This window comes from Oikopleura dioica, chromosome 1, assembly GCF_907165135.1.
Source record: "Oikopleura dioica chromosome 1, OKI2018_I68_1.0, whole genome shotgun sequence".
NCBI lineage: Eukaryota > Metazoa > Chordata > Appendicularia > Copelata > Oikopleuridae > Oikopleura > Oikopleura dioica.
In genome coordinates, this window is record NC_137291.1 from 5,204,294 (window position 1) to 5,223,863 (window position 19,570).

A 19,570-nucleotide genomic window follows, 5' to 3' on the forward strand; every position below is an offset into this window, starting at 1 on the left:
CTGAAAATTCAAGGTTATACATAAACGAATATTCTCTTTTAAACTGCACTTTTAGATTTTTCGAAAACAAAAGATTTAGCGCTAGAATTTGTTTTTTTCATAAATTTATTCTGCCATTTTTTTTGTTAAATATTCATGATATCACTCTAAAAGTACGATTTTTGAATTCTACATACTTGAAAACCTATAAATAAACTATAAACGAGACCTCAGAGACTTCCAAAAGATGCAGTCAATTTTTTCTTTCCTCGAAGCGCGCGGGTTTAGGTGAGAAAAACGGTACTTGTACAGTGCTCGCGTTGCTTATCAGACTGAAATTTTGCGGAAAGGTGTGTAAGGCGTGTGCAAAAACTCATTAGAGTTTTCATGTCATTCCGATTCACCAGTTCCATTTGGCTGGCGATTATATCCCGAAATCGACAAAAATTGTACACCTCCCGTATAGGGGTTAAGAATGTTCCAACAAAGAAAAAAAAAATAATGCATACTTATAATTGCTAAATTTGGGCCGAGCGAAAAATTACCATCCTATTGTTTGTCACGGCCGAGATAACTCCGATGTTGTGGTAAAGAAGTCCGCAGTCCAAAATGTCGAATCCAAATTTGTCTTTTGCCTCGACATCTGCGCCAAGATCGATCATTTTCGAGAGAAGAGAAACATAATCATTTGTGCGAAGAGTCTGCTTGTAAGGATCTGTCTTGGGTCCTTGAAAACAAGCGAGGCTGAGAAGAGCAGTTTGCCCGAATTGATTTAGCAAGTTCAGAGTGCTTTGATTGAGATCTGTTCTTTTGAGAAAACTTTCGACTTGCAAAAAGGAGCTGTCTGTGGTGGCGAAACTCAGGACCGGTATTTTCTCGCCGGCGAAAGAAGTTCCACACAGATACATCGTTCGATTCGACTTTTGTTCGCAAGGCTCGCATAGCTCCAATAAGAACTCATTTGTTATTCCCTCGTTAGAGTTGATCCTGTCTCTCTGCGAGTGGCAATAAGTGGCGAATCCGTCACATGATTTCTCAGTACAGTAATTGAAGAAATCGGCTGCCAGGGCAATAAAGTGCTCGTACTGAAGATAATCACCTACGTTTCTTGCTTCTCTGAGAGGAAAGAATAAAAATAAAAAACATGCTCTCATTCTTTTTTTTCTGAAAATTCCGATTTCAGAAAAATCTTATTATGATTTTCCCTATTGCGGAAGCTTTCGAACGAAGACCGGCCAACGCTCCTTATTCAATCGATTTTATGCTTCTCGTTTCCTCCGGTGAGAGAAATTAAAATTAAGAAGATCAGTTGAAATACAAAAATAATTTATTTATGAAACAAAAATACGAAATGCAAGTCTTTTTGATTCTGACGGTCAATTGTCAAGTGCGCAAAGTGCCGCGACTCCTCGGTTGATCCAGTGTTGCTCGCTCTTTGAAAAGGCTCATAAAATAAGCCTTTTGAAAATATAAAAAAAAAAACTTTGAAGCCTTTTCCTGCTCAGTCGGTAGTTGAAGCCACAGCACAAAATTCGTTGAATGGCCTTAAAAGAAGAATTGATACTCTATTCGCTAAATCTTAAGATTACCTGTTGTCGAAAGAGTTCCTTTTCTCGCACTGGTTTTGTAAACGGGACATGCATACATTCCCTTGCTAGAAATATTTGATTTTTCCGTCGGCTTCAACAACACAACTGGTAGCGGATCGTAAAGAGCCTGAATAATATTTAGCCGGAGTCCAAGATAGGAGACACCAAAATAAGGGACTTTTGGCTCAAAATGCAGAAAATCCGCGGCACGATTTAAAAAATTACCTTTGGCTTTGACTCATTGAGTTTCTGAGCTCTGCGGTCCCATCTTGAACCTTCCAGATAGAGGCCAGAAATGAAGGCACCATCATCTGGCGCGGTTGTAATGTCTTCCGGGGCCTCTGCTTCGACCACTTCAAAGGTAAAGCCAATCAAGTCGATCGGGATTTGGTACTTTCGGGCGTAATTTTGGTTCACAGCAGTTAAGAAACTCTGCGGAAAATAGAATCCAGAAATCCAGAAACAGTCTGGCGCGGCTCCGTTGTTGATCCAAGTCTGAAGGAAGTCCAGTCGGGCTGTCAAATCAGCGATGTAGCCTCCCAGTTTTTTAAGAGAAGGATAACTGCGCTTCGCCCAGGCAGGAGGTATTCTAGCGATCAGCATCGACTCGAATACATCTTCTAACTCAGAGTTCATTACGACCAATCCCTTGATCGCCTTGCACAAGTTCTGTAAGCTCAGCCTTATTGTTCGAATAAGACTGTTGTATCGAATGAGCTCTTGTTTGAGCACTGTGTTCATGCTATCTTCGTAGATAATTGGAAATTTTTTATAGATTGCTTCATTGTCAAAGACATTTGGAAGCTTCTGGAGAATGTCCTCAGCAATCTGCTGCACCTGTTCTTGTGGGGTCAATCCCGCACTCCCTGTCGCTCGAGGAAGAGTGATCAGAACATTGTCGAAGAGTTGTTGAGTTTCTGCTTGCTGACGGGAAATGTCCGCGTTTTCATGGAGGCCGAAGACTTCGGGAAGTGGCTCCAGAGGCAGCGATTTAATGTATTCAAGATAGCTTTCATAAGTTCCGTTCGGCGGGGCAAAATAGTGACCGCTCGGCGAGAACTTGTAAAAGTCGTCTTCAATAGTCTCTGTTCTGTAGAAAAGCGAGAGAATCGAGCCCAGTAGGCGTCTGTCCTTGTCATCTGTAACGCGGCCGCCATAATTGCACTCGCCAGTGAGATAGGTCAGCGCCGGCAAGGGGATCTCGTCGTACTCGTCCAAGAACATCGATATTTGTCGCATGGAGATTCTCAGATCTGACTCGTTGAATTCATAAGCAATGTTCCATCCCAGCGGCCCGAATTTCCGTCTTTCTTGAATCAAGGCATGAAAGAAACAAAGCGCGAAAAGAAGCTTTTTCCAAGGTTTTTCTTTCGTGCAGCCGCCGAAAAAATCCGGATCGGAGATCGGATCAGACGAGTAAGATCGGATAACGTTTGCTCGCAGACCTCGCGGGGGCTCGTTGGTCATTTTGATAGAGTTTTGGAGAATAGAAACCGGGAAGTCGCCGGATGGATAGGAAGTCAACCAAAGACGGAAATCTTCGTGGAGGTCCTTGCGATCTCCGAACTCTTCACAAACGCGCTCCAAAGTCGGCATCCACGAAGCGGCTAAATGGCAATTCTGAAGAACTGCCCAGCCACCATACTTGGCGGCTTTTTCGATGATTCTTAGTGCTATTGGTCCTTGACCTTGACCGAGCGAAATTGTTTCCATTTTCTCGTTGAAACTTCTGTCCGCTGCAAATTTGAGCAGCGCGGCCATCGGATCGGCTCCAGGTGACAGAACGAACACAAGAGGAGTTGTATTTGTGGAATCGTCAAATGATCCAGCAAGATCAAACGTTGGTGGCTCGACAAACGCTCTATTGTTCAGTTCAGTCTCGATAAATTGCTGAACAGCTGGAACGACCTTGTCCGGTCGAAAACATCGGAGCAGGACAAGACGAGACATGGACGAAATCGAGTCATACGGCGCGGGAAAAGTCATATTGTGTGGATCAGAAGCGTCAAAAACTTTTTCCCAACAGGCAAGATCGAGATTTTTTCGCGTCGAAAATAGCTCATGATCTTTTCCGAGCTCAGTTAGATTGCCAAGCTCGGACCATGTTTTGTCCGGCAACCAATGCGGCGCTGGATTAGGTTCGAGGTCTTCCACTAGACTAACGCCTCCAGTTAGAAGAAAGCGGTATCCAGGCTCGTCCAATCTTCCCGCTTGTTTCATCAGCGCCGTCGTCAGCGTGAACGAGAATAAGAACTTGTCTTTTTCGAATAAAGAGCGGCAAATGTTTCTGTACAATCCCAGAGTAAAGTGATCGTTTAACTGGCAACTTCGCTTGGAAATATCCACTGTTTTCGCGTCGTAACCAGGCGCTCTCGATTTGACGATACTTTTCAGAAAAAGGTTAACAAACCATGTCAGACTGTATTGATACATTGGCTCGATGGCAGCCAAATCCTGGACGCAGAAGAAAAGAACAGACGCGTGAATCGCTGTTGGCAGATATTCTGCTCGTGTCTGATCAATCTTCGCTTCCGTTAATGTTGCTTCCTTCTGCTTCGCTTGAATTTCTTCAGAAAGCGTCTTTGAGGAGCTCAGGATTTTAATCGCCGTCTCGTCTTCCAAAATATTTCCGTCCGACGAAAGCACCTCCAAAATTTTGTCCTCGATTTCTTTTAATTTGTTTTTATTTTGAGCGCCTTCTACGATGAGTTTACTCTTCACTTCTGCCAAGTCCGGACGCTCCTCTCCCGTCACAATTCCAAGAAGCTGGTCTGTGAGTCCATCGGGCGTGATCATGAAGTTCAAAATGCAAACTTTCACGGAAACCTCGGGCAAGTAGTGAGGATTCCGGAGAACAGTCGTCAGATACAGTCGGAAATCTTTGTTCCACTCGATTGTCGAGTCTCCAAGTTTGATGCATTCGACTCCCTGCGACTTAAAAGTCTGTTTCAATAAGACTGGTTCCAAAACCGAGTCAAGCTCTTCGCCAACATTTTCCAAGAGCATTGGCTGGCCGAATTGGATCGCAGTTTCGAGAGTTCTCAAGTAATTCGGATTCGACATTTTCAGAACATGAAGCCCCTTCTCCATGTTTTTCACCCACTTGTTAGCTTGTCCTTGCGGATCAATCATAAGCGGCCAACGACGACTGGAGCTTTGGATGATCGCATTGTCTGTCGAGTACGCGTCAGCAGGGAGGCCGGCCAATCGCCAGTTGCGGATTTTAACTGGATCTCCGAGAATATCAGAAAGCGAAAAAACTGGGTTGTGTTCGATACCGACACTTTTCATTGCAACCATCCAGTTGTCGATCGCTTTTCTTCTAAAATCTGAAGTAAAGGGGCCGACATAAGCAGAATAGGCAGAAGCAAGAAGGACGTCGCCAGTGAGTCTTTCTAGCTGCTCTGTGAGTTCTTCCGCTCTCTTTTTCCAAGCTGCCTTTTCTCCGCCTAAGCCGGAAAGAAGTTTTTCCGCTCGATCAAGCTTCAATTCGCACATGTTGATGTCCTCTTCAAGCTCTCTTTTCTTCTGCTTCTTTTCCTCCAGTTCGTTCTCCATGGCTGTCAGTTTGTCGACGACCTCTTTCAACTCTGCCTGTTTGATCTTCAAAGTATCCATCTGAACCTTCAAATCATCTTCTGCCTGTTTGAGTGCGATCTTCTTTGGCGCCACGACTTTAGCTACTCTCTCGTAGACTTCCATTGCGATAATCCATTTGACCATTCCTTCACATGCGGTCGACACTTTTGCCACTGTCTCGGGCTTGAAGTCGTCCATCGGAATGTATTTCTCGCGGATCTTTTTAATGATCGCAGGAGGAATGTTGTCTTTGTCGTAGTTTTTGAGTGAGTCAAGGAATTTCACGTCTCCGACCATTTTCTGCGAGGGTCCCCAAAAGTCGTCCATCATTTTTCCATCGGGGCCTGGTTTTCGCTCTGACTTGACGCCCTTCATCACGCAAACAGCCTCCAAAACAAGTCTGACCAGTGTCGGTGGGTTTTTGAATGACTTCAAGTTGGTTATATCGGCTGGCTTGAGCGTGTTCAGCGCGGAAATGGCCGATTTAAGTGCTGGCATTGCCACTGCCAGCTCAGCCTCGCAATCGTCTTTGATGGCTTTCGCCGCTGTGGCTGCTTCGTTTGCGATTGCCTCATCCGCTTGCACGAGCTCTTTTTTGGCGTCAACATCCACTTTGTCAACTTCTATTTTTTCCATGATTCTGACCGTCTCTTTTGAGGTTGCCTCAAGGACCGGCTGTTTCGCGATAATCTCTTCTTTCATAACATCAACTTGGGCTGCCGCAAAAGCGAGTTTTTCAAGACCTCCTAAATATCGCTCTTTAAGCTGCGTCACTGCAAGTCTTTTTTGCTGCAGAAGCTGTTTGAAAGTCATGATGAGCTCAAGATAATTAGTCGGAGTAAGATAGTTCTTTCGGCCTAGAATGGCAAAGAATTCTTCGGAAAGGTCACGAATGTTTTCGTGGAAATGTTTGCAGAGCTGAACACAACCTCGGTGTCCTGCATCCCCTAAGTCCAGCTCTTCCAAGAAAGTGTTGGCAACCATTTCCAAAGCATCTTCTGGCCAAGGATGAAACCAGTCGATTGTGCAACAAGAAATGAAACTGGGAAAACTGCGAAGACGATTACGTAGAGCGTCGCCAATCGGCGAAAAAGTCAGGATAACGTGAAGATTACTTTTGACTCGCTCAACAAAGTAACCATACAGAGCGAGTGGTGTTGAATCTATCTTTCTGCCTGTTGCCTTCGCCGCAGCAGTCATCTTTTCTAAAATCTCTGCTTTTTCGTCTGGCGCAAAGAGATTCGGAATGTCTCCAGAATTAAGCAAGGAAGAAATATCTTCTAAGCAAGCCTCATCTTTCACTTGTTGATCGCCGAAAATGAATGTCGTAGGTTTGCCATCTGCTCCTGCTTTCATTAAAAGCCGTTTCATGTCATCCTTCCAGTCGTTCATGCTGTAAGAACGAGTAATCTCGAGGTGGAAGGGTTCAAAATCCTTCATGAAGGTGGCGAGTTTTGCAGCAGAGTTTCGCCCTGAGCCACCAACTCCGATGAGGAGAGCATGCCGCCTGGCTGCGCTAAAACTCGGCAGACTCTAGAAATATGCTCGATCGCGAAACGAAACATGACCAGCGACATAGGTGCGGTGGAAATTTGATTGTATTCCTCAAGGAAGCCCTCGACTGTCGTTTTGAGAGTTGTCATGTCGGAAATCTCGTTGTAGACCTTGGACTCGCCAGCAAAGTCTCCGAAGAAAAGTGAGCGCACGTGATCTGGCTCCAAAGAGGCGGAATTAGCCGAGAGATGCGAAAGAAGTTTTTCTAAAGGAACTTTGAATGCATCATTCGTTGCAGATTTGATGATTTCGAAGAATAATCTTTGATCATCGGCGTCCACCAGACGATCAGCGAACACCCGATTACTTTCGTGAACCCAGAGACGGATAAATTTTTCTGGCGAGTCGAGCTGCGATGGTGGAGTTTGGAGACAACCGAGAGTTACCCTGCTAAAATCGCGGAGATTGAAAATGTAATGAGATTTAGTTGGAGTTGGCAAAAACGTCTTGGTTGCTTGAGTGAAGAGATTTAAAGTTGCTTGGACAGCCTGGAGACCAATTCGCTGGAAAGAAGCATCGTAGTTGTTGCGTTTCATGTGGATTGACGTGATAGTGGAGAAAATGTGACTCATGGCTTCATCGGATAGCTCAGGGAGAGAGATAATGTTCATGTGGCGAGCCATCCTGTCATCTACGGTGTTTCCACTGGATGGTGGGCCCATCGCTGCCAAGAATTGAACATCTTGCAGCTGGAATTTGGTCATATCTTTCAGATCGTAGAAAAAGTCCAAGTCAAGCCATGTTCTCAGCAGCTCAATCGGTCCTTTTGCACCGTATGTTTCCTTTTGAGGCAAACTCAAGTCATCGACAAAGACAAGGCATCGTTTTCCAACTGGAGGTCCGTAAATTCCTTTCCGCCTCCGGTCCATTTTCACCATAATTGCATCTTGAGTTTGGTGTGCTGTTGTTCTCGCCGAGAAATTGACAATTAGTGGCAAGTATCCAACTGAACCTTCTGTCTTCGATGCTTTCATCAACCAGGTTTGAGTAAGAGCGGTTTTGCCTGTTCCTGTCGGGCCAACAAAAAGTAGTGGCAACTGTCGACCTTGGACGAGTGTATTTAAGAAATAGTTTTGCTGTACCGTGGTTGCATTTGGAATGATCATTTCTCTTGCGGAGATAGAAGCAGGGAACTCCACGGCTTCAATAAGATTCCTCCAACTCTCCCACTGCCCGTTTGCTTTTTTCAGGAAGCAATAATCGTGAACCAGTCCTTTTTCTGGAATAGCAACAAGTTTGTTCATTTTGATTGTCTTTGGCCGAGGGTGCTCGTCCTTCATTCCAGAGAGGAGCGGACGCAAGAAACGGTTGAATTGTTCTCTGCCTTCTTCGCTCAATGTTGCTCCAAATGACCAGATCAGTGAAAATTGAAATAAACCAATGAGCCAGTTGGATGCCTGAACAAGGCTAAGCTCGTCTCCCGATCTCCATTCATCCAGATTCGCATCAAATAATTTCAAAAACGCGCTTGTCATGTGCTGGCCACCGGATGACATCATAAATTTCTGCTTTCCCAAGAACTCTAAGCAAGGCGTAAAGAGCCAGTTAAACATGTCCATCAACATTTCTTTCTCCGACTCTTGAATTCCACTTGGCAATGTGCTCATAAAACACTTGACGAGTGGTTTCCAGCCGAGCTGATAAGGTTCAAGATATATCATTCCACAACGAGATACAGTGGCAGGTGAGGCCTGCTCCAGATCCGCCGGTTCGAAAATCATGCTCATAGTTGAGCCCATCTGAATTATCTCTCCCGACATTAGACAGAGTTTTTTGTTGTCATCAAGGACAGTGTTCATGTTTTCAATCCAAACAGCATCTACTGGTCCGTCGAAGATCAACCACTGCCGCGCGTTTTTTGTGCCACAGAGATTCGCTTGCTCTCGGTAATTTATTGCCAGGACACCGTCTGACCACTCATGGGAAACGGGATCGAAAGAACCATAAAGCTGGTTCATTGTAATTGACTTCGGATTGATGACTCTGTACTCGATCGGTAGAATTTCCTCGCTGTCTTCAGACATGATTGTAAGCGCTTCGGCAAGGCAAGAATAGTTGACTGTTTTGCCTCCCATGGTAGCACCGACGATCATAAAACCATGCCGAACAATCATCATTTCGTAAATTTGCTGGATTTTAGTTTTCACCCAGTCCGTGGGATCAAGATTACGTGCTCTCATTACTTTTTCAATAGTTGCGTTGAGCGTTATGTAATCGGGCTGCGGAAGCTCTGTTCCTGGGAATAGATCGGAAACGATTCCATTGAACAGTGGAACGTCTTGAGCCAAGAACTTGGGCAAGTTGACATCAATAATTGCCCTAAGCATAAGAATACTCTCATCTTCCTCTGGCTGTTGAAGTTTAAGATTTCCAGCTGCTGTTAAAACCGATTTTACAGCTCGCATACCGTAATCGTAGTGGTGCTGGGAGGACAGCTGTTCCGAGCAGAGTTTGTAAGTAGCCACGATTTTCTGAGCAAGAGATCTTGAGTTTCCAAATCCCATCGAATAGAGGGAAATTTCACCGATCATTCCGTAATCTGGAACCATCATCGCAACTGGTCTAAACAGAACCTTGAGGTTATCTGGCAGTTCAGAGCGGCCAGCATATCCCGGATTCATTGTTATGAAAACAGCGCATTGCGCATTCAAGTTCAAATCGGTTCCCTCAAAATTAAACCTCGTCTTTCCTTCGCCTACTGCTTTCTGAATGCAAAGAATCTGCTGCGCCACGACCGAAAGCACTTCTATTTCAATTCGGTTGAACTCGTCAAAACAGGCCCAAGCCCCACAAGCAGCCAAGCCTTTGAAAAACTTTCCCATTGCCTTGTAGTCCAGCCCATCCGAGCAGTTAAAAACGACGCACTGCTTTGCTAATGCTTTTGCTAGATCTTTTGTTGTTTCAGTTTTACCAGTTCCGGCTGGTCCCTCAGGAGCACCTCCCAAATTGAGTTTGAGAGCTCCCATCAGTGTTCGATAGCATCTGTCTGTGAGTGGTGTAATGACCAGTCGTGGTGAATTTCCGAGGTATTCGTAGCCATAGGGATACTCGGTGTTAATCAAGTGGACGTAAACTTCGTCTTGTTCGCCATCCTTGTTGATGTAGTAGCGAACTTGTTTCAACCAGTCGAAATCATTCACATTGGAGATATTTTCCTCAGCAAGCTCTTTGATCACGTCTCTTGCATGAACGTCCAATACTGTCAAAGCAGAGAGGGAAGTTCTTATACCGGTCGGAAGTTTACTGCGAACGAGTAAAACTATATCGCCGATTTGATCTGTTAGTTTCTGACAATACGTCTTCAGTGATCCGTTTTTGATTGCTTCTTCGGCCTCCGACGTCCAGAAAACTTGAGATCCAGAAAGAACGACTTGTCCAGGCCACTTTTGAACCCACTCCGCTCGTTTCGTAAAAGCATAATCATCCGTCCCAGCAAGACTTACTCGACGGATATTTTTCAACATAGACTCTTCGACCTGTAGAAGCCACTTTTCGACCATTCCTCTTGCTAGAGCTGGGTCTATCTTCTCATCAAAGGGAACCTCTTCTTTCTCGCTCGAGATCATGGCGAGTATTTCTAGTTTCGCATTAAAATTGAGCTTGGCGATACCTTCAAAGCACTTTTTCAGGTGCGGCTGAACTCGAGTTGGGTCTTTCGTCTCCGAAAGAATTTCCAAAAGCTCATCATTGGAAAGAAAGAAAAATCGATTGAAGAAGAGACGTTTTTCTTCGAGATAATCATTGAGACCCTTTTGAATGAGCTCAAGTAGTTCTAAAGCTTCCCGAAGTCGACCAAGCAATCCAGGTTGATCAGTGGCAACTAAAACAGAAGGATCCTCTGCCGTTGCTGCCATGCACTCTTTCCAAGTTCCATCGACAATAGTAAAGCGACGTCCTTCTTCCGGCATTTGAGCCATTATATCTTCGGAACTAAAAATCGGCTCCAGATAGAGCCACGCAGCTTGTACTTTAAGCCAAACATCGAGGACATCTTGCATGAGTATAAGTTTGTCGTCCCACGCCTAAATAATTTTCAGTATCATCGTCGATTATAAACCGCGATTGGCATTTCTGAGGTCTTTCAACAACAACAGTGTATATTTATCTTCATTTTGTATTTTTGTGATTTTTTAGGAAAATCATGCATTTTGTGGTTTGTTGTGCTGATTCATAATTAGTTTAAAAGTGCTCTTTTTTTAATTTCTGATTTGTGCGTTGTTTAAATACCTGGAAACTTTTCTCGAAATACTTGAGATAGACTGAGCCTCTCATTGTCATCGCTTTCAGAATATGATCATCCAAAAGAATGAAAATATCATCGAGCGACGAGAGAATAGAAACGTCCTAAATGAGAATGTTAACGAACCTTGAAATCTTCCGCAAACGCTCCTAAATAAGGAGAAGATCGTAAAGCTTGACACTTGATGAGCTGGTCGTCCAGAAGAATCTGGATTTCATCCATACCTCCGAAAATACTTACGCTCTTAATTCCGTATAAATGTTTAATAAAAGTAAAAGAAATTGAAAAAAGCAAGTCATTACCGTGTCACGATAAGGCAAAAGCGTGAATTTCATCTCCTGCCAGTCTTCCTTCATCTTATTCAGGGTTTTCTCCAGAGCATATTCCTTGGCAGCAGAGACAGCGATCTCTTCGAGCTTCGGTAAGTGCTGCCCAAGATTGAATTCAAGCATTTGTAAAAGAGTTGTGTCTTCGTCGGGGCGAATGTCAGTTCCTACAACGACTTCGACGCGGTCCCAGTGCCGCGGCCGCATTCCATTTGCTCCAAGAGCTTGAATGATCGGCAAATCGCGCTTGAACTTGTCGATCTTTGTTCGAACAGTATCTGCCATTCTTCGTGGAGCGGGAGTGTCTGAAAATACTTTCGAAAGCTTGAAAAGAAGCCTCCACATGTTGCTGATGTCCTCGGCCATCTCTTCGACTTGTAATTTTCGAAATGTTCCATTAAGCCAGTTTTCGCTTTTGATATTCCAGTCATTTACTGTTTCCCAAAGTTGCTGGAATGGATGCATTTCCCGAATTCCATCTGGGTGTGCCTCAAAAACAGACTCTTCTCGCTCCAATAGCCGCTCTTCAAAGTTCAAATGTTCAATTCGTTCGCCTACTCTATCCAAATCGACCCTCAACGTAGACAAAACCTCTACAAATCGTTTTGTTTCCTCACTCGAATTCGTCTCCTCCATGTTGAATTTTTCGATCGCTTTGGATATTCGCTCAAGCTCAACTTCGATCTCTTTCGATTTTTTACGGACTGTGTTTTCCGCTGCCACTTTTTTCACAGCGAATTTTTCTTCGTTAAAATCGAGCACATTTCGCAAATGCTCGGGCTGTGAAAGCACGTTGTAGTTGATTCGGTAGTCTTCGTCTTCTAATGTTGCGAACTCGATCAGGAATCCGAGGCGAATCCCCGCTTTTTGAACGCGGGCTGAAAGAGCATCTTTTTTACTTTTGACGACTTCGCGCAAGTAATTCATCGTGTTCACAAGTTGCTCGGTGTCTTCCGGCTCTCGGGCTAGTTTACGCCCGATTTCTTCGTACTCGCGATTGATTTGCCGATTCAATTGGCGGTTTTTCTGCACTTGATCTTCTACGATTCGATTTTCAAGGTCTTTAACGAGCTCTACAAGCTCAGAATTGATCTGCGTGCAATCAAGGAAGAAAATTCCAAGTTGACAATTCGGATAGAGCCCATTTATTTGATTTAAAACAGCTCTCAGTTTCATTATTCTGGCGGCGATGTCTTCACACTCTCTGTCACTCGACTCGAAAATAAAAGTACTCACTGCTTCCAATTCACTCCCTGAAAGAATAGAATCAAAGGGAGAGTACACTTCCAAAAACGTTTCCGCATTCGGAACATGCTGGCTGACGACGTAATCAGCTCTTGCGAGAAGAGAGACAACCCAATCTTCTGAGGGCAAAACTGGGAATAGATTCTGCGTCTGCAACTGATCAATGTGCTCAGGAAACAGCAAAAGCTCTAGTCTGTTGAGCCCGCTGCCAGATTCGATGATGTACTCGAAGCATGTTCCGAGCATTTCTTTTGTTGTCTCGAGACTCGGCGAGAAAGCAGGCTGGGGAGAGTCGTTTGCCACAAGTTTCAGATTCAAAACTGGCTTTTTCTGAATGTATTCCAAAAGATCATAGTTATGCGCCTTTTTTAAAACGGCGGGGTCTTTATGCACTTCGATGAATTCGACGATGCGAGTGAGTGAGTCTTTTACAAGCTGGCGAACTTGAGATGACATTAACGCTGCAACGCAATTGAATAGCTCCATTATATCTCTCACGGCGTCGGGATCATTTCTTTTGAGTAAATTAACGTTGTATCGCTTTTGGCTGCTCTGAAAATGATCTTCCAGGATTTCCGCAGCTTTTGGAAGCCACTGCGTCACCAGAACATCTCTCACTTCATCACTCCGATTATTTACAGCTTGAATAAACTCTTGTGGGCTTTTGTGGCCGTCAAATGTCTCCTCGTCGCCGAGAAAAATAGCTGTGAGCGAAATTGAACATCCCAAAGTTTTGTTAGCTCGTAAATAGGAGCAGACGTTGTGTGCAGATGTTTTTCGCAGAAATTTTTTGAAGACAAGAACTCATCATGCCAAGGAACTGGTGCTCTGATTGTATTGAGCTTGGGCGACTCGTGGGGAATCTCAATTTTCAGCCGCTTTTGCTCGTATGGATCAAAATTGGGCTCGGCAACCTGCGTAGAAAACCTGAGTCAGGTATCTGAAAGAATTTTCATAATAGACTCCCATGGACTAAAATTCTTGTAGCGGGTAAGCCGCATTTGCTTTACTAACGCGGCTTTTATGAAAACTTTTTCAGAGCCCTGTCTTCTGTTTTCCGCGCAGATAGCCGAGCCCAAGATCCAAGAGAATAAAGTCAAGAATTGACTGTTTTGTCGCGTCCAGATACTCTTCCATGATTTCATTTCTTAATTCTTTTTCTACCCATTCATAGCGCCCGCGAAGATTCGATTTCTCCAAAATAGTTTGGAACGATTTCTCATGCAAAGGTTCAAGATCGTTTGTTGGAATCTTCCGCTTCAGAACTTTCATTCGTTCCAAATCAGAACTTGTGGAGTCAAGAAACCGAGCAGGAGCCTTTCGCCGCTGCTCCATTGGTGACATTGGTCTTGAAGGTGGCGCCTCCGGTCGTGCTTCATACTCTTCGTTTAGTTTCTTGTGCGACAAAGTGCTCACTTTTGGATCTGGACGATGTTTTATTGCTCGAACTTTGAGATCGCGCGCTTTCGGACAGTAATTATTTCCAATCCGGTCGGAGTGATGGCGACTTTTCCAGCCCTCTTTGAATGGCTTTACTGTGATAATTATTTTTAAGGGAATGGAAGTGTTAGTTTTATCAGATAAATGACTGCTTATCAAAAAAACTCAGTTAATGTTCGAAGATTAAATTTTCTTCTTTTAGAAACAAAAATAAACTGGCTTCTATCCAAAATCTTCGAGATTCGCCGCGATTGTTATTGAAAAACTGGCGATAAATCGACAATAGCGAAAAATAAAGAGGAAAAATGAAAATATCGGGGATTATCTTCCTCTTTTCCTCTGTTTTCACGAAAAACTCCAATTCGCACCTTCCGGACCTTTTCATTAGTTGACGGATAAGAAATATCATATAACCAAAGATATATTCAATTCTCACATTCCTGAAGCTTTGCCGTGGAAAACTCATTGATCACAGGCTCGTAATTAGGAGCTCGATACTGGGTCTTCCTTGGGTAGCGATAGTCGTCATGACCGTCTGATGCCTTTCTCATCCTCTTCTTGCTCAAATCATTCTTTTAATTAATATTCGAACAAACAAAAAATGCTCTGTGATTTCTCTCTTGAAAGTAATCTCAGAAAAGTGATCCTCTTAGCAGGTCGCTTAGCAACTTGTGTTTGCATAATGAACGTGCGTTGAACACATTATGCCACTAAGAAGCGTTAGTTCAAGTACTTATACAAGAAACATGTTTTTTCTTATTTTAAGATTTGCCCCAATATTATATGTAAGGATTTTCACGGGAGCATGAGGGTCTCTTTTTCACTATCACAACTACCCTTCTTTGCCATAATTTATGATAATAAATTTATAATAAACTTTTTAAGATCAAAAACATTATTTTTCAAGAAATATAGTTTTAGTGCTGATTCCCAATATCGAATTTAATCTAAGAAAATAAATCTTGTATAATCAATGATTCGTATTTTTGCTACAGTGATATGAGCGGTTTCCGCACCCCTATTTTTCGCCTTTAAAAATTCATATGTTTTGACTCAGATATGATATTTGATTTCTGTTTCTAGTAATGAAATTCTCAAGCTATTTTCTATTAGGGAAGAATACAATAAATTTTATCTTTTTTAACCCCTGCCCGCATGAAAAATTTGTCACCCCTGCCCGCATATCGACCTACGCGTAGGTCTGGCCTTTTGAGGGTCTTTCGGTCGTGATAAAATTTTCGAAAGGACATGGATAGAAAGGTTAAAGGCTGAGCTACCATGGAGTTGAGCTCCAAGTGGAGATAGGAGAATCTGAGCGACGCTGGCCCTGAGCGTCGCTCAATGTGGAGCGCGCCTAATTCAGCGCCAAAACCTGGACTTCGTCTTCTCGATTCTGTGATTGGCTGAATCCCTTCATTTCCGCAGAAATGAGTTTCGAGATTCTTCTGAAGCGCCCACCACGCGCTAAGGAAAATTTCTAGACTTCCCTGCGAGTGATCTGCGCGGGAAACGGGAAAGGGGACCCGGGGGCTTTCTCCACTTAGAGCTCAACTCTATGGTATCTCCTGGTCATGATCAAATGTCAAATGTCAGATTTCAAATGTCAACAAATGTCATTTTTCCGAGACTACTCTTTTTTATAGAAGAATAACTCATTCTGAATAAGTCTTTAGCGCTCCAAATCTCGTCCAAAATCAATTCAAATATTTTAATACGGCCATACAAATATATATATATATATATACATACAAAATTAAGAGTTTATAACTTGTTCTACAAACTGAGCATTAATATGATTAAAAAGATAATCTGAAAAATGAAAAAGAAAAAAAATTGACTTGTCAATGAGATCAAAATTTCGCTCAATTGCTAAAATCTTAAATTTTTGAATAAAAACTTTTTTGACCTCAGATCCTGATTCTCCGTTAAAAAGTAGTTCCATAAGTAGGGATCAGCTTTTTAGAAAATATTTACCAAACGCGAGATAATCGCGTTTAAAAATCAATTTACCTACGCGTAGGTCGATATTAGGGTTCGCAATAGGGTAGGCCAAAAAAAGGGATGGTCCTTAGATTTCCTCAAAACTTTCAATAATCATAGTTTTTCACCCATATATTTATTTTCAATAATAATTTGAAAAAAAAAATTTTCTTTTCCTAGATTTCCGAAGGGTTGAAAACCGAAAAAACGTGTTTTTGGGCGATAAGTTTTTCCCAAGCTCCATTTCAAAAGATTTTCTTCCGTATGTGGAAAGATCACAATAAGACGAACATTTTGAGTACTCAACGGACCCTCTAGCGGTAGCGGAAGACATTCAAAATTGAAAAAGAAAGGTTATGCGATAGTGGGATCTCTATAGTGCAGGAGTCGATTTTCTTATCATCCTTGTATGGGGGTGATTAACATATCTACCGAAAGCTTATGATCTACTTAACATTTTGACATGAGACTATTGGTCATTGGGGGTCACGTGAGGTCACATGACCTCAAAATAAAAAGAACATTAATGAAATCTTCATTGAAAAATGCGGCAAGCAAAACATAAAAAATTCTGATTAATATTAAGCAATTACAAAATCATCATTGAAAATTCGAATATAAGGGTCGCGAGTTCGAATCCCAGTATGACCAATTTTTTTTTTTTGCTTAAAAAACGAACACTTGATTTATTTTAAATAATTATTCTTGTTTATTAAAGTACTCGACAGTTTGAGTGTACAGTTCTTTTTTGGATCTCTTTTTCTTCAAGTTCGACTGGATGACAACTCTATCCTCATCTGACAATTGACTGTTCAAATAATCCAAAACATGTCCGCGAAATTGTCGAAGGGATGTCTTTTCGGGGAACATTGGCTTGACGAGTTGAACAAACTTTTCGAAGCATTGGTTTTCGTCGATCTACAACAAAATTTGCTACAATAAAAGAATGAGAATTGAAACCTCGTTATCGGCTGAAGGCCACAATTTATTTTCGCCGATTATAGCATGAAAAACGGCTACTTTTGTTCGTTTCGCCTCGCTTTCTTTGATTTCTTCGAGTTTTTTCGCCACAGACTCGATTCGTAAAGACCGCCGTCTTTCCGTGTTCTTTGCCTCTTTCAAAGAGGCATTCGCGAATATCTTCGAGAGTTTTTCTTCAAAATCGGTCTGACGTTGCCAGAAAGTGAAGGTCATGTTGAACCGAGTCATGACGGTGGTCTCGAATTTCTTCGTATCCATGTTGAATTTCCGAGAGAAGAGATCTTTAGCACTTCCAAATGAACGTTCGCAGTCCTTATAAATGTTATTGACAGTCTCAATTTGTTAATCGAACCTGATTCGTGAAAGTGATCTCCTTCGTAAAAGGAAAGGAACAGTCGATTGAAAATTTGTTGAACCGCTCATCGACAGCCGCAAGACGAAGTTTTATGCAATCATCGAGATATTTTGACGTGTTCTTGTCGGCTGACAGTTGCTTAACGGCCTCTTCAAAGCCTAATTCCCACACAGCTTCGGTTTTTTTGGCTTCTTCGAGAAGAAATAATGCTGGTGAAGCGCAATCGGCAACATGTTGAAGAATCGTTTTGAAGTGTTCTTCAAGGCCCAAGTAATCTTCTGATGACAATAATCCAGAAACACGGCTCCAATAAGGAGCCACTAGTACGCTGTAAACCAATGCGGAACTGCCGAGCTCACAAACAGCTTTTTCTTGGTTGTCTTCAAGAACTTTGGCATCGTCTTCGAGTTCGAGTTCGAAACGAACAAAATTGATGATGCTTCATCTCAAGATCCACCTCATCATCGATAGAGAACGTCAGAAGTTTTTTCGCGAGAGTGCGGGTGTTTCGCTGAAGATATTCTTGCGAGCCGAAGCCGTGCATGAGAAGTTTTCGGGCCAGTTTCGTGCTTTTTGGCTCGTTCTCTTTAGCACTCCTTTTGTTTTTCGTCAAGACTGACAGATGAGAAACAGGAACACCAGCACGATTTGCAAGTTCGACAATTCTGATAGTCACAGTGACAACAGACGAAGCGGACATTTCAACAAAGATCGAGATTTCTGAAAAAGTTCCCGTTAATTCTTTTTCCCAAAAAAAATCTGAATGAACAAAAAAGGAATAGAATCTAAACAAAAAAAAAAATAATTCGTACAAAAAATGATTAAGATTAAAAATTATTTGTGAATTGAAGGAATGAAGTCTTCGTGTCGGTATACAAAGATTGCTTGAAAAAAAAATTCACTATGCAATATTCCTTGATATAAGTCGTCGGTTCCATGTGTATAAGTCTACAGAGATTGCTTTTAAAATAATTTTTAAAATAAGCAATATTCCTTGAGAAGAGTCGTCGGTTCCATGTCCAGAAGTCTGAAGTGATTGCTTGAAAAATAATTTCTAAAATGAGCAATATTCCTGGATAACAGTCGTCGGTTCCATGTGTACGTCGAGTAAAGTAATAATTTTCACAATGCCTATTCGGTTTCGGACTCGATAATTGAATTCACATTATCCTTTTGTTTAAAGAAACTGATAATATAAATATCAAAAATCACTACAGTCTTACTACCTTAGCCATAGAATCATATGATTCCTTTTTCGAAAACTTCTATTTTTCATTTACTAAAAAATGACCTTAGAATAAGACCTTAGAATATTGTGAACAATCATAGGAATTATTAAAATCATTTTAAAGTAATTAAAAAAAGAAAAATTCGAAAATTTGGCATGACCCGTCTCCTTATTTCCACTTTTACCCCGACAGCCCGTGTGCCAGGCAGCCCCCTAGTCCCACCAGTGCTCCCCGTAGTTTCCCCATTCGGGTTCGCCCGGCGCAAGGCTGTTAAGCCAAGGGCCAGGTGGGCCTTGATTTCGCCCTAGGCAAAACCAAGTCCCTCGATCCCGGGGACGGGTTGGGGCGCGCCGGGAGTCACCCGTGCTGGTGGGTGGACTGCTCTCTTCTGGCACACCAGGAGGGGCAAAGCCCCCTGGCTTGCTTGGGCCCCCTGCCCGTAGATCCGGATGAGGCAGGGGAACGGTCGGGGTGGCAGGGGGCACTGCCCTTATGAGGCTCGGGTTGTGGGATAATAATCCCGCCTCAGGCAAGTGCCCCGGCCGGTGGGATCCTAAGGGCTCGGGCTCTGCCGCTGGCCTAAAGAGACCAGCACTCCTTGCTCAAGGGAGCTGCAGGCTTGCTCTACAGCGGTCCGGTCACCGCGGCTTCAGGGGGCATCCCCAGACCCACCACTTAAACCCCCTCGCGGTGCTAGGGCCGGGCTGGTTCGACGAAACCATCCCTGGTGGGTTTCTGGGGAATTGGGGCTCGGCGACGGAACTGGCCGGCGCCCGCCCCCATCTTACCATTAGTTCTAGGGGAAGGGGGACCAGCTTCTTTAAAATTTTAAATAAATTTAAAATAAAAAACTGGCCATGCTAAAGGAGGCCGGGCGGCACTGAACACCGGCAAAATTTGCCAGCGTGGCAGTGGACCACCTAGAAAAAAGCGCAAAAATGCGCTGTCTGTCCGCCAGAGTTCGAAATCTGGTAGAAAATCCGTGCTCCTGCTCCACCAACGTGGAAAAAGCCTGCTCCCTGCTGCTTTTTGTGGCAAGTTTTATTAAAAAGTATTTTTATTTATCAATAATG

General features: G+C 43.1%; 1 protein-coding gene and 1 long non-coding RNA gene across 2 annotated transcripts in view; both read right to left on the reverse strand.

The window, feature by feature from the left end:
• The window catches only part of LOC145695479 (uncharacterized), an 88,773-nt gene that overhangs the window by 67,600 nt on the left and 1,603 nt on the right, over positions 1 to 19,570 (reverse strand). The gene's annotated exons all lie outside the window — the stretch shown is intronic.
• Positions 1,289 to 13,150, reverse strand: LOC145695471 (dynein axonemal heavy chain 3-like). Its single transcript, XM_081772453.1, is given in 7 exon segments — positions 1,289 to 1,412; positions 1,477 to 1,523; positions 1,569 to 1,695; positions 1,794 to 6,652; positions 6,655 to 10,723; positions 10,929 to 11,045; positions 11,244 to 13,150. Coding segments are annotated over 7 exon segments (11,031 nt in total). The 5' UTR covers positions 12,999 to 13,150; the 3' UTR covers positions 1,289 to 1,355.